Genomic DNA, 16,078 nt, shown 5'->3' with positions numbered 1-16,078 from the left:
AGTCCCGCCCCCGAAAGTTCCTGAACTTTAAAAAAGTACCACCTCGCCAGCAGGGACTTTCTGGGGGGCATTTTTTTACCCGGAACTTTTATTTAGTTCCTGGTTCCTGCGGTGGAAACACACCAAGTACCGGACCAAGTCCCTAGTTCCTGGGTAAAGTTCCTGCGGTGGAAACGCGGCTTAAGTAAACAGGGTAGATTTGGAAGGTCGTCTAAGCAGGTGTTAACAATGTTCTGCTCTGACTCCAAATTGGCATGTGAACAATACCGGAGCTGCGGAGCCCATGGATGCACACCAAAGGCCTTTCAGTACCGGGGTTCTCCCTCCGGTCAGCCTCTCTTTGGGCCAGGGAAGGGGCGGTGCTCTTTTGGGGTATTGTGTGGCCTCCCTAAGCCCCACACTCCATTCTGGAGTGGCCGGCCACATCACAAAGAGGGGCGGGATTAGGTGCGGCTGGCCCTTGCCCCAGAGACTCTTGGGATTATGCCTTTATGGCAGAGGGCAGTAACAGATCAGTGCAGAAAAGAGGCTGGAATCCCTGAGTCGGCCACACAGGCCTTTGAGGGTCAAAATGAGTAGCAGAGAAAATCCCCATGGCCCTTATGTGTTGCTTTTTGTCTTTATCTCAGTCTTAGTGCGGATTGTTGTGGTCTGGGTTGAGAACTTGAGCACATGGGTTGAGGACACGTTAAGCCTGTAACTGCAGTCTCCACAATCTCTGAGGATGAGAACATAAACTCTTCCTGTTTAGATTTTTCAGCTCTCCTCTGCGATTATATCATGGCCAATATGGGAATTTTCTGCACGGTATGTGGCTTATTGCAATTCCAGCTAATTTGGGTTTGGTTAGGGATGAGAATTATAAAGATCCTCAATTTTTGATTACGATTCTAACGAACTATATGCATGATTGCTTCTGCATTTAGCATCAGTGGCCACCGCAACTTCCGGTACAGTGCAGTGTAGGGCTGCACGATGTGTCGTTTAAGAATCGATATCGTGATGTACGAATCCACGATTGTCACATTGCAGGATGTGCCATGTAGGCTGTTGTAGTTGATATTCATTAACTGCACGGGCCAGCTGCTCCCCGGCCCTTAACGAATGTGATTCACGGATTAATTGCACAGCTTAACCATCATAGAGTGAAAGTTTATCATTGACAGGACTGAAAGACACATGCAAGTTTAACAGGGCAGAGAGAGAGAGCGCAGAGAGAGAGATAGAGAGAGAGAGAGAGAGCGCACGAGAGAGAGTGAGAGTGCGCACAAGAGAGAGCGATAGAGAGAGAGAGAGAGAGAGAGAGAGAGAGCCGTCTTCAACACGAGTGCTGTCTTGCTCTCTCTCCTTCGCTCATATTAATCAATTGACATGATGGTGTCAATGTTTAAATCATTTAAAATGAGAATGTAAGTGTGCCCACCCCATTTTTGTTTGTAAAAAAAAATAAGATTACGTTTCATATCGCAATATATATCGCAGAAAAATAAAATATCGCAATGTAATTTTTTCCCAATATCGTGCAGTCCTAGTGCAGTGTATTGAAATTGTGCAAAAATTTAACAAAATTAAGTGCTACACAATATGACAATATAAGCAGTATTGATATGATTTACATTGACACTAAAGCTATTTAAAACTTCTGGAACCCATTGATTAGAGTGTTAAGTGTACCATAATTTATATATATAATGTAATTATAATAGTTATTAGAAATTAGAAACATGACAGAAAGCCACAGTTTGCCATAGCAGAATACTATGCTGATACTATCGTTCATTTAAAACTTAAGATAATTATTGCAAAAGGTGTGTTTACTTTCTTTTTAATGACTTTTAACCGTCTTTTTAGACAAATGCAATCCAATAATTGGCTTGCAATAAACAAAACAAAAATGTGATGACATTTATAGAATTCATCTGACAAAATGCATAATTTTTATGCCAAGGGCACATTTTAAGTAGTCAGTAATTAAATACTGATTTAAGTCTTTTTCTCAAGCTTCCAAGGATGCCACATGGTGTCTTCTCAATACATTTTATGTAGCATACAGAATCACAATATATTTGTGCTGGCATTTTAGTATTTCTCTGAGCTCCACTTACAATATTAGTCACAATTTAGTTCTGGATGAACATTTCCCACCTTCCATCTAACTCTAACACATCTCCTAACTAGTGGTCGACAAATATTTATTGCAGATACTTTGCACTTTTTCATTATTGGCTGGTTGGTTTTTCTGTTTGCCTAATAAGGCAAGCAGGAGTTTTATTTTGACTGAGAACCCAGTGCCTGAGCTCCCTTCCACCTTCTTTAGTTTACAGTCTTTAAATACCCTGTGTAATAATAGAAATGCAAACGCTTTAATACTTTTTTCATATACACTCTGCATTCAGTAGATACAGGTTTTAATCAAGTCTTTGAATATCTAAGAAACATTTAATGGCACAAACCTCCCAAAATTAAAAATCCAGCTATTAGCTCTGTGCAAAATCTGCATAAAAACACTTCCGTCCATGCAAATAATCCAATCCGTGTTAACAGGAGAGTTCTGCTGCCTTTATGAAAGACAGCTATATATGTCTTCTACCCATCAGAGGATGATCCAAAGCTGTATGCCTGCCTTTCTTCCGTGGGAAACAAAAGATGATATCAGGCAGAATGACTCAATGTCACTATTAATGTCATTGTATAGAAAATAGTATGCAGTGAAAGAGAATGATGAGTGTGACTGTGTATACAGGTGCATCTCAATAAATTAGAATGTTGTGGAAAAGTTGATTTAAGTAATTCAACTCAAATTGTTAAACCCTTGTATTAAATAAATTCAATACACACAGACTGAAGTAGTCTAAGTCTTTTTATTCTTTTAATTGTGATGATTTGGCTCCCATTCAACAAAAGCCCAACAATTCACTATCCCAACAAATTAGAATATGGTTGCATGCCAATCAGCTAATCAACTCAAAACACCTGCAAAGGATTCCTGAGCCTTCAAAATGGTCTCTCAGTTTGGTTCACTAGGCTACGCAATTATGGGGAAGACTGCTGATCTGACAGTCATTGAGTCATTGACACCCTTCACAAGGAGGGAAAGCCACAAACATTCATTGCCAAAGAAGCTGGCTGTTTGCGGAGTGCTGTATCCAAGCATTTTAACGGAAAGTTGAGTGGAAGGAAAAAGTGTGGAAGAAAAAGTTCCTCAACCAACCAAGAGAACCGCAGCCTTTTGAGGATTGTCAAGCAAAATTGATTCAAGAATTTGAATGAACTTCACAAGGAATGGACTGAGGCTGGAGACACCACACACAGATGTATCAAGGAATTCGCTGAACAACAGACAATGTCAGAGGCGTCTTACCTGGGCTAAGGTGAAGAAGAACTAGAATGTTGCCCCGTGGTCCAAAGTCCTCTTTTCAGATTAGAACAAGTTTTGTATTTATTTTGGAAACCAAGGTCCTAGAGTCTGGAGGACGGGTGGTCATAGCCCAAGTTGCTTGAAGTCCAGTTTTTCCACAGTCTGTGATGATTTGGGGTGCAATGTCATCTGCTGGTGTTGGTCCATTGTATTTTTTGAAAACCAAAGTCACTGCACCCGTTTACAAATAAATTTTGGAGCAATTCATGCTTCCTTCTGCTGACCAGCTTTTTGAAGATGCTGATTTAATTTTCCAGCAGAAATTGGCACCTGCCCACACTGCCAAAATCACCAAAAGTTGGTTAAATGACCATGGTGTTGGTGTGCTTGACTGGTCAGCAAAACGGACCTGAACCTTGTCAAGAGGAAAATGAGATATGAGACCAAAAAATGCAGATGAGCTGGACTGCCACTGTCAAAGAAACCTGGCCTTCCATACCACCTCAGCAGTGCCACAAACCAATCACCTCCATGCCACTCCGAATGAAGGCAGTAATAAAAGAAAAAGGAGCCCCTACCAAGTATTGAGTACATGTACAGTAAATGAACATACTTTCCAGAAGGCCAACAATAAGCTGATAAACTGATAAAACGTGGTTTTGCATAAAAGTATCTGTCAAATGCAAATGCTCAAAAACGTTCCATCCATGTTTCCCTTAAAGCCTCTTAAATTATGATTTTGACAAAATAACACCTTCTCTTAAGTGAAACATATGGCACCTAATGAGAAGTTCTGAAATGTATAAGATTGAATCTCTAGACCACTGCTATTGACCGTACATAGACAAACCGATTTGTAGTGCTGAGTCTTGAAGGATTTAGTTTCATATTTCCCAAAAGCAATAGAAGAGCAATATAAAAGTCCTAGAAATATCTGCATGAAGGGAGAGCTTGGCTTCAGCTCAGCTGTTTAATAATTCATCCTGTTCAGTCACCCTGACTGTTATATAGATGCAGGAATATTGACAATTTTACTAAGATTAACAAAGATTTTCTTATTATCTGCTGTGGATAATTATTTGTTTTGTATACTTTGTATGCAATATAGTTTTAAACATACTATCATTGTGTGTTTGATTTTAGATGTTCCTGGGTAAATATTCAGCTCTCTGTGTTTTTCTCCGGCAGCTGGCGTGTAATGACAGTGAGGTGTATGAGGAGGCCAGTCACTGTGTGTCTCTGCTGGCTCAGCTGTATGGAGGAGAGGGTGCAGACTGCCTGCAGCCGGAGGAACTGCTCAGCCTGGCACACGCACTGCAGACACACACTGAGCCCAGACAGCAGAAACTGCTGCTCCGCGTGCTGAAACGCTTGGTAAGTGCACGTAGATGTTCTGAGACCAGCACATAAATGGAATGTATATTATGAATGCAGTATGAACAATTCATAATATGTTGCAGTAGAAGCAGACTACATTCATAAGGGTCTTATCTAGCTGAATGATCTGCCTTTTATTTTATTGTTCTGGAAATGAATGTATCCTTTAAGCACACTTTTAAGTAGCCATATGTTTACACTAAACAGATGAATAAGGAAAAGAGAATTCAAAATAAAAGTTAAAATTAAGTTCCCTATTTAGTGTATTATTTTCTTATGTATTCATTAGTATTATTATTTATAAAAAAATTTTTTTTATTATATTATGATTTATTAATGTACAATTTCAGCTCAGAGAGTCATAGGTATAATATTAAAGAGTAATTGGGCATCAGATGTGATAAAAAACATTTTCGAGCGGAACTTTCTGTTTCTGACAGGGATTATTTTATTATTATTTTATCAATTTATTTTAAATTCTGGTGCTGTCTGAGTCAATGTGTCAGCTCAATATGTGATGTGCTTGCTTTAATATTGGATAGGCTGTGTGGTAGGAGGGCATGAGCTGTGTTTCCTGTACAATGTGGCCTTCTGGGTCATTGAGGGGTTGGTTACAGCCATGCAGAGGGATATGAGGAGGACAGCATCCTGTCCCTCATGACTGCTGATTTCCTCTCTTTTCATTTTTATATGTGATATTCGATATCCAATCCAATCATTACTTATTAACAAAAACAGGCTGGTTATTTTCGTTCTCAGCCTGGTCTGATCCTCTTTTCTGATTTGTTGATTAGGGGGACTGTCCAACATCAGCAAGGACAAAATATAAATCCTCAGTCTGGATGAAAATAACACAGGGTTATAGAAACTATCACTGACTGTGTGAAATTCATTCAGTTCATTTATGATGGGTGAGACCATGAGAATGACTGATTTCTCAATCAGATTTGATCCCTGTCATTATCCATGTTTGGCTCTATTAACGAATCACATTCATTATTAAATTTTCAAGGCAGAGATTTACATAATCATGTCAAAATATTTCATTTGCACTGTAAAGTCGAAGTCAACAAGAAACCAAAATTGACACTTCTTTTTAAATGTTCCTGATTTTATCATGAATGATTTATCAGTGCTCATTATTCCGAAGTAAACTTTCCACAAACTTTCAAAAAAAAAAATCTACTAATTAGCTTTGCCTTTGAAACGTCTTTCCATTTTGGTTGACGTTAATATTCACTCTTATTTTTCAGCCCAATTTTGTGTCATGTAGTGACCAATCAATTCCCAATGGATAAAATAAAGCCCTTTAACCCAGAACCAGAAAAAAAAAATCATTTCATATCCTGCATATTTAAACTCATTTTTATCATGACCATGTGTAGTGTTTCGGTCAGTGTGCAAGATCCTGATAAGGCTCTTCTTTCGTATTGGGGAATATTCTGTGGATAAGTGTGAATGGTGTTTGTGGTTTGGTTTGGAACATACGTTGTTATAAAATTTGTGGATCTGGTATTGTGTGCAAATATATGGGTATCCTCTGCATATTGGGTATATGCGTGTGTTTATATGTGCCCCTGTGGTTCTGTCATCAGTGTTCTGATGAATTAATCTGTGCTCAAACACTGCAGATATTTGGATCGGAGCTATTAGCTTTGGCAGACTCTAGAGAGAAGAGTGAGCTCATCCAAACAAATCCCTCACACACTGCCCGGCCACAAACTCAAACTGACACTTCGGGGACACCCGGGCATTCATATGAAAAATAAACACTGAATCCTTTGAGCTTCTCTGGGTAATATTGCTCTCAATTTTTATTTTATTTTATTTATTTGTTTGTTTTTTAATTTTATTTTATTTGTTTATTTTTTGCTGAAACGACCCCCATCCAATAAAGGAAAAGTTCATTATGGCAACCAGGGTCCAACCATCATGGAATACCTGGAAATAAAGAATGACTTCAAATCCACATAACATTATTATAATATTAAATAAAGCTGCAAGCAGCAATTATCCACAAAATGAGGAGCTTAGCAAGCATCGCAAAGAGAATCAGACCAACTGCAAAAATGAAGAATTAAATACATTTGTTCATACCTTTAGGCAAAATGGTAGAAAACCCATAAATACAATCACTTTTAATGTGATGTAATTGCTTATTGATTATTGACCAATAGGGGGGGAGTCGTGGCCTAGTGGTTAAAGAGTTTGACTCCTAACCCTAGGGTTGTGGGTTCCAATCTCGGGCCGGCAATACCACGACTTAGGTGCCCTTGAGCAAGGCATGGAAAACCCCAACTGCTCCCTGGGCGCCACAGCATAAATGGCTGCCCACTGCTCCGTGTGTGTGTTTGTGTGTGTGTGTGTGCGCGCTTGTGTGTTTGTGTGCATGTGTGTGTTCTCACTGCTCTGTGTGTGTGCAGAGCACGAATTCTGAGTATGGGTCACCATACTTGGCTGAATGTCACGTCACTTTCACTTTTAATGTAGCAAATATTTATATCTTCCATATATATTGACAAATAGGTGGCCCACTGCTAAAACTTCTCACATTCCCTCAGTTCATTTCCTTCATAACATGCACCAAATTAGGTCTGAATAAGCTAAAGCATTGTGAAGATGTAGCCTAACATTAATTTTGGCGTGCTCTTCGTCTAATTCATTCACAAGTTAAATGAAAACAGTTTGACTGATCAACTTGAATTGCATAATCTTTTGTCACCATGGTCTGAAGATCATTCTATTTAACGTTCACGAAAAACTAATGCAGGTCAGGAATCTCACATCCTGCTGCTGGAGAGCTAGTGTCCTGCAGAGTTCAGCTCCAACTCCAGTCAAACACACCTGACGCAATTCACTAAGGTGTTTGTGGTTACATGGCCAACAAGGTCTGCAGGACTGTAGCTCTTCAGCAGCAGAGTTGGAGACCCCTGCAATAGGTATACCTTCAGTGAACCCATAATAATAATTGAATTAAACACATTTAATCACAAGCATTAACAAGCTACTTTGACAGATCTAATAAAATCTATATTCAGTGATCACAAACAAATGGAAATCAAATGGTTGACATTTTTGGAACCCTAACATTATAAAGTTTGTAAAACAAATGGGAAAGCTGGACCTCGCGTTGATTTCATACAGATTTCTTTATCAGAGAATATTTGTAGAATATTAAGATTTACTTAATTTATAAGTAGACACTTCATGCTTTCCATAATGTATTTCTCATGTCTGTGTATCAAGAATTCACTGAGTTTGTTCATTTTAGTGACGCATTTCAGAAAGATATTCTCTTTCTACACTGAGACGCCTGAAAATGCACCCTGTTTATTTTCTTTATTTTACAAAAGCATAATGTTTTGCTGATATTGTGAGTGTACACAAATAAATGTAGAAAATAATTGTGGATACATATTAATTATCTAGGGGGACTGAACATTTCTGACAGAATACCTGTTTTATATTTTAATATATTTTGTAATGTAGTTTATGCTGGTTATGTCAAAACTGAACTTTTAGCAACCATTACTCTAGTTTTCAGTTCCATATGATCCTTCGGAAGTCATTCTAATATGCTAAGTACTCAAAAAACATTTCAACACTAAGTTCTAAATAACATGCATGCCTTTTTTGTATAATTTTTCATTAAGCATATATATATATATATATATATATATATATATATTATATTTACAAAATGTCAAAGACTATCTTTTCCTTTCAACAAAAATAGACTAGGACAAGGGATGTCAAGCTCCAAAATAGACAAAAAGCTTCTGAAAGCATACCATAGTTTTACATCAGGAGAAGACTGAGATATAAGTTATTATTTGCTGAAATACTCCCCCTGTGCAACAATTCCTTAAATCTCATTCACCCTTGTGTACATTTAAATGCCAGGTGTGACAGGAATGATAATGTGACAGAGACGGAGACATCAACCTACTAGGGGTGTGAATCAGCGCTGGTTTCATGATTCATTTCGATTATGATTATCATGTCAACGATATAAGCAGGCTACTCTTAAAATAATTAAGTTCTGAAAGCATAACTGACTGTTTACATCAATTTTGTATCATAAAGTAGATGCAAGTGAATTTAACCGCAGCCGCGATCTTCAGGACAAAAAACTCAAGACGCACATGAAAGTCTGTCAGTAAGTGAGTTTCGTGCATCTAATACGTACTGCATCCCAAATGGCAGGAATGGAAAGCATATCTAAAGTTAAAGACTAAAATAACTGCGATTGAATACATTGTCAAGCAATGCGCTTGTGCATATTCTGTGCAGTGAAACTTGCCACATTTGTCTCTAGCACACTCACCCATGCAATACGCGGGAAAAAGCCAAGCTCCGATTTAAAAATAGAGAGTGCATTTTTAATACTCGCGTGACAAGCTTGTATGCGAATGATGTCATAGGCTATAGTCGATTATAGTCAATTACTGCATCGATGCAGAATCGTCCGCATCGCAATGCATCGATGCAATGATTAATTTTGCAACAACCTAAAGTTATGAAGTGTCTTGAAGGAGCATGTTTTAATGTACTTTGAAGCTCAACAATCCTTATCCCTTCACTTTCATTGCATGGAAAAGAGCAGCTTGGACATTCTGAAAATTATTTTCCTGTGTAAAGGTGTGGTGACATTTTTGAGGGTGTAATCCACTTATTTCATTGGTAGTCCACGCGACTGGGGATTTTGCTTGAGGGTAAAAGGTTTCCCCATGCAGATTTCACAACTGGTTCAAACTGGTCACACAAATTTGAAGCATTTACATTTGAAGCTGAATGATTCTGTGCGCGAGCGATCTGCGCGTGGCATACAAGCTACTGTCTATAGCCTATGTTTGTGCGTTACAGTGTAGCAGCACATTAGGTTAGAACAGCAATTAACGTAACCGTACAATAAGCTGCTTAGAATGTGCGTTTTCTCATTCAATGTATTTGTTATTTTAACTGTCTGGAAATGTAGCGTAAATGTGGAAGTCCTTCAAAGATTTATTCTGTTGCGCCCTCTATAGAACCTGTGACTAGTCGATGTCAAGCTTAAAGCCTCATGGCAGACCATTGAAGTTGACTGTGGCGAGTGGGGCGGGGCCGAGAGGCGTGGGAACGAGGAGTGAGGCCAGGTGTAGTGATTGGAGATGAGCTACACCTGAGCCCCACCGCTAGTATCGAGTCCCACGTAGGAGATGGAAGGATATAAAACTGGAGCAACGACCGTGAAGGACGAGAGAGGACCAGGCCTGGGACATTATTTTAATGTGTGTGCTTTTTATTTATGCGCACCAGTCGGCCGTGAGGGGCTGGTGCGCCGTTTTGTATTTATTTTGTGATTATTAAAATGTATTTTGATTGTGCGCCGGTTCCCGCCTCCTTCTTCCCGATGAATATGGAGATTTGTTTGTATCGTTACAGTGGTGCCGAAACCCGGGAGAAGGAGGGACGCGCTGCTGAAGATCCCTCGCCGCTGTGGTGAATCCGCGGTGCCCTCGAGCAGGCGAGGTATGTGCCGCCATGGACGCTCGAGGCGGTGGGCTGGAGCGAGTTGCCGGGGACGGGCGAGCTCGCTGCCGACCGCCCACGACAAGGAGGGGCGGCTGCCGTCCGTGAGGGAGCGGAGGAGTCGGCGCCGTTCGCCAGGGGGCCGGAGCCTGCCGCCTCCGTGACGGAATCCGGAGGGGCAGGGAACGGGGGACTCCTGCCGCTGCCCAAAATCGGAGGAGCCGTCGCCGTCCACCGGGCGGCGGAGGAGTTTCGTGCCGTCCGCCGAGGGCCGTCCAGTGCCACCGCCAGGCACCGCGGAGGAGATCACCCAGCCGGTGGAGGGCCGAGCAGCAGTGCGTCTGGGAACCGGATTTTTTTTTTTTTTTTTTTTTTTTCCTCTCTCCCCTCTCTCGTCCCTGTCGCTCCTCCTTCCATCTCCTTTTCTCTCGCCTCGTCTGTCCTACCCCCAGGTTCCCGCAGGTCCCCGTGAGCGGTCTCCCCCGGAGGGAAGGGGGGGGGGGGAGTAGAGCGCAGTCTCGGGAGTACCCCCCGGCCTGCGAGGGGCGATGGGGGTATGTGGCGAGTGGGGCGGGGCCGAGAGGCGTGGGAACGAGGAGTGAGGCCAGGTGTAGTGATTGGAGATGAGCTACACCTGAGCCCCACCGCTAGTATCGAGTCCCACGTAGGAGATGGAAGGATATAAAACTGGAGCGACGACCGTGAAGGACGAGAGAGGACCAGGCCTGGGACATTATTTTAATGTGTGTGCTTTTTATTTATGCGCACCAGTCGGCCGTGAGGGGCTGGTGCGCCGTTTTGTATTTATTTTGTGATTATTAAAATGTATTTTGATTGTGCGCCGGTTCCCGCCTCCTTCTTCCCGATGAATATGGAGATTTGTTTGTATCGTTACATTGACTAATCGACTATTTGATTAGTCGGTGCAACCCCTAATAGACAGTGAACCATTTTACTGTTTCTCTCTCTTTACTGTTTTTTCTACTGGTCTTTAGTTATATTCAAATTTACAGACATACTGAATTTGGGATTTTCCTTAGTTGTCAGTTATAAACATCAAAATTAAAAGAAATAAACATTTGAAATATATCAGTCTGATTGTAATGAATGAGTATAATATATAAGTTTCAATTTTTGAATGGAATTAGTGAAATAAATCAACTTTTTGATGATATTCTAATTATATGACCAGCACCTGTATACATGTTTAACAAAGCATGAGATTGATGGTGCTTCTGTATTGGTCATAGAATACTCTCAGAAAAGAAGCTGGCTATTTCATCATTCTCACTTTTAACAGAAACACAGTGCTGTGAATGTGCATCTTGGTCATTTTGACTGCTTGAGTACTCAACTAATTAATGAATTGCCGATTTTGTGGACCTTGAGACGAAGGTTGATTATGCAAATTCCATAAAATTTTGTAAATGCCGGACTGTGTACAAATATGTTAGATGGACATCTTTGACTGTCCCATTATATCTTCATGTTTATTCAGAGGACCCTGATTTTGCTGGAAATTATTCTATAATTTTCTCTACAACTTTTACCAAGATTGTGTTAGACCAGACATCTAAAGTACACTTGCAAAACACAAATATACTTAATATTTTCAGGGAAAAATTACCCCATCCAAACTAGGCCTTTGCAATGATACTTGTCTGTCTCAAGACCATACGTGACTGAAATTTTCATTACAGAGTTTCCAAAGACACTTATGAGACATGCATCACTTTGTGTGTGTGTGTGTGTGTATGTGTGTGGTGGTATGCACTAAAGCATGTCTGTTGTTTGTGTGTTTTAAATCATCCTCTTTGATTCATGACTTGGTGTCCTTGTCCTAATTACACACAGGCTCTGTAACTAAAGTGCTAATGGAATGAAATGACCTGGTCACATTACTGCCCTCATCTGCTGTCAGCCTTTCAAGACTACTGGAGATAAATCACCCGTCGGCTGTTTCTTACACACAAATGTGTACGCTCTCCTGGTATCCCTCTGATGTGTTACTGTATGTGTGGTATTTTATTGTCATGTCTGATTCTACCTAATGATTTAGTCTCTAGAGAATACTGCTCTGCTCTGATCCACACTGAGCATGAGTAATTAGCTTCCTTCTCAGAGGCAAATGACACTGTTTGTTCTTTCATAACCTCTCGCTTTTTTTTTGCTGCTTTATTTGTGAATCTGTAGGAGTTTGAGTCTTTTCATTAAACTTTCCCTGACTTCCTGCGTTATAGCCAATTACTTACATTATCCACAAAGTCCTGATTATGCGTGAATGGTAAGGGAAGCATCATTATTACTATAGTGCTTGAGATGCAGGCACGAGTGTTATTTCAGTTGTTGAGAAGCGCTTTTTTTCCCTGTAACAATAAAATGGGTGAAAAACCCTATAGATTTGCACAGCAGTTGTTGCCTGAGACAGATTCATGGCCCAAAATTATGTTGCCTTTTAAAAAGGATTCTCCCCTGAGCCGTGACCTAGTGGATAGGTCGCATGTTCCGTCATATTGGACCATAGTTCTCCTGTGGTCAGCACACATTTGAATTTTCATCATTTGCGGATTCTGTTTTGTCCTTTCTGCTCTATCCTTTCCATATAAAATTGCAAAAAGACCCCCCACCACCACCCCAATAAAAAAAAAAAACTTGATTCATGGCTCATCATGACGAGACCTGGACCACAAGGACACAAGTGTGACTGCTGTTCTGCATTCTCAATCAGTTCACTGAGTCGTCAGTGACAACGAAAGGGGGCAAACTAGGAGACAGCGAGAGACAGAGAAGGGACAGAGGTAGTGAGACATTCCCTGAGATACACATCACACAATGCTCTCACGATAGCAGAATGTGGCAGTGTGCATCGAGTGTATGAATAATGCAGAGGAAGGAGCAGGACAGTGGTGCTAGCAGATGCTTGCTCACACACAAACACATGCACACACTTTTTGCACGGCAAGCTCCCACTCCTGGGACTCATACTGTGCTCATTAGCTCTGCTGTGGCCACCCCTGCAGACTGGAGCCACTCAAAGCATGACAGTAGCAACAATGGCCTCATCGCTCAGCTCAGCTGCAGCATGAAAGAGTATTGACCCAGGTACGGTGCCTCGGGCCACCGGCCTGTGCTCACAAACACACATTTGCACACTCCTCCGTGGGCAAAACGTGTTATAGAAAGATGAACTGTTAGGGCTGGATACTGCACTACTGGTTTGAGCTGAATTGTGAATGAGGTTGTGAACAGAAAGGAGGAGTATATGGTATTGACTGAATTGTCCTGTGCAGTTATTGGTGATCATATTTCCTGCAATGATTCTTATGTTACTTATGAGGCTGTTATGCAATTCATATTTATGTTAAAACTGCCTTACCCCACAGGCTGATCTTTCAAGTTTCCTGAAGGTAAAGGGGGTCTAAGTTGCATCACCTAACCACTGGGGTGCCTCAGGGTTCAGTATTGGGCCCCCTACTTTTCTTAAAAAACACAGCTTCACTTGGCAATAATCATTCAATTACTTAGTTTCTCCTATCACTTGTGTCCATGCTTTACAATATTAGTACAATCACACCTGTCTGAATATTTTTTGAAGCTCGTTTGACATCTTACAAATGGAATCCTGCAATGACAGGTGAGCAGGCTTTCTTGATCAGAAACAATGGTTAGCTGATCAGATAATCTCAAAAGATCATGTCAGCATGTCAAGTTTTCAATTATTCAAAGAAGGTCCATTTTAAACACAACTTTCTATCCACATCAAGCTACCTATATCAAATTCAAGACTGGTGTTTATGAATGAACTTTGTACTATTCTACAGTATGTAATAAAAGTGCCTATTAAATCAATGTAATGTCCATTTAAAACTCATGCAGCTGTTACGGAGAAGCCCCAGATTTTCTCCAGGATAATTTTAATGCGTTACCAGTGATGACAACAATTGTATTATTGTTCCTCGCTGACCTTGTCCTAGCTTGGCTATGTAGGGAACAACATTGTCAATGTGATGTTCCATTTCCACCGCCACAACCACAGCAAAGCCAAGAAAACTGTATTCTTTCTCTATCTCTCCCCCTTCTCTCTGTACATTTTTATCTGTCCTCTATTCCATCTGTACTATCTTCTCTCCATGGTGTCTGCAGCAAAAACAATGCTCTATAGATTTCTGTTATCAGCATAGATCTGCATTATCTCACACAATTATCAGCTCCAGAAACAGCACACATTGGTACTTGAGTGCTGGCACACTGCATGCTGCACAGTTGCATAAAAAGTTTTTAATGCCTGAGGTTTCGCTCAGTGTTTGCTCAGGTATGTCTTTTTGTGGAGTTTGAGGTAATCTTATGGCTCTTTTCCACTGCATGGTATGACTTGGCATGGCTCAGTACAGTACGGCACAGCTCGGCTCAGCACGGTTTGCGTTTCCACTGCAATTTAGTATCACTTAAGTGTGGGAGGGATTATTCACGTTAAATTGGGCCACCTATACTGCCACGACTCCCAAAAAAATGAAAAATGAAACTCCTTTTTCATTCCACGTCGCCCCATCAAGCTACTCTGCTATCAACGAGAGGAACATCTGTACAACAGTTTGGCAGTGGTGGACCGTAACGGAGTAGCTTTACTTCGTTACTGTACTTAAGTACATTTTTCAAGTATCTGTACTTGAAGTAGTTTTATTTTGAGTAACTTTTAATTTTACTTCACTACATTCCAAAGCATAAGATCATACTTTTAACTTCACTACATTTCATAAAACATATCGTTACTCCCTATAATATATCACGTGCTCCGACACGCAGAAGCGGTGTCTGATTCATCATGAATGAACTGAGTCTTTTCAAAATAAACTTTTAAATCGGATCGCAAATCGCACCAAACGATTCGTTAATTAGAATTATCCGATTGCAGCTGTTCTGGAGTGGACCACTCACTGATTCAAATGAACCGTTTAGTGCGAGCCGTTTGTGAGCGCGCATGCGTCTGATGTTGCTAAAAGTAAGTTATTAATGTAGAAATTTAGGATTAATTATTGTAACTGAAAATCATATTTAGGTCAAAATTGTCAGTTGTTTGGGAACTAAATCCGCTGTAAAGAGTGATCTATTTAAGCCCACTGAAATGCTCAAGTGCAGACGATGCAGACACATCAATCAGCGTCTCTGTGTTTTAGGTAAAAAATAATAATAATAATAATTAACCATTAAACTAACACAGATTAAATAAAATAACTTGTGCATGTTCAAATTCCCCGCTGCCGTAATATTAACAGTTTTATTAAAATGCTACCATGTCCTATGTGACATCTGTTTTTATATTGTTTATCAACAGTAACGTTATATTGTTTTGATTAACTAGACGAGTAGACAGACATGGATGTTTATTCATAACTGTAATGAAAATAAGTAAATATTGTTAGCTGATGCTAACTGTCTAGCTAACAAGCTTGCTGGTGCTAACTTGAGCTAATTTGTATAAATAATGTCCGAATATTTTTATTCAATAACATATATATATATATATATAGATTACATCTAGGGACAAAAGAAAGGATGTGTTGTTCAGAACATGGTAACTACAGTAATTATCAAAGAGGGGAAGAGATGCACCCCGTTTGGCCAGGGGTGTTTTTACACCACAGACAAGATTTAAGAAGGAAAAAATCATTCTGAAAATATAATTATATTTTCCTTAAAATGTTCTTCCTAACTTCAGGCCTTATCATGTCATATATAACTGTGATGTTCTTTCTGTAAAACAACAAACTTTAAAACACATGTTCTTACTGGTGAAAATCAGATGGTCAACTCTGCTTTCTCTCAGGTAAATCA

At 40.2% G+C, this 16,078-nt stretch overlaps 1 protein-coding gene across 3 annotated transcripts in view; it reads left to right on the top strand.

The window, feature by feature from the left end:
- The window catches only part of ulk4 (unc-51 like kinase 4), a 220,656-nt gene that overhangs the window by 184,908 nt on the left and 19,670 nt on the right, over positions 1-16,078 (top strand). For all 3 annotated transcript variants that reach the window (XM_052618919.1, XM_052618920.1, XM_052618918.1), the window contains exon 35: positions 4,547-4,732. In XM_052618919.1, coding sequence (XP_052474879.1) covers positions 4,547-4,732 — 186 coding nt within the window. The remainder of the gene's footprint in view (positions 1-4,546; positions 4,733-16,078) is intronic.

This window comes from Carassius gibelio, chromosome A16 (assembly GCF_023724105.1).
Source record: "Carassius gibelio isolate Cgi1373 ecotype wild population from Czech Republic chromosome A16, carGib1.2-hapl.c, whole genome shotgun sequence".
NCBI lineage: Eukaryota > Metazoa > Chordata > Actinopteri > Cypriniformes > Cyprinidae > Carassius > Carassius gibelio.
Note: the sequence above shows the minus strand (reverse complement) of the source record. Positions and strands in the feature narration are given on the sequence as shown.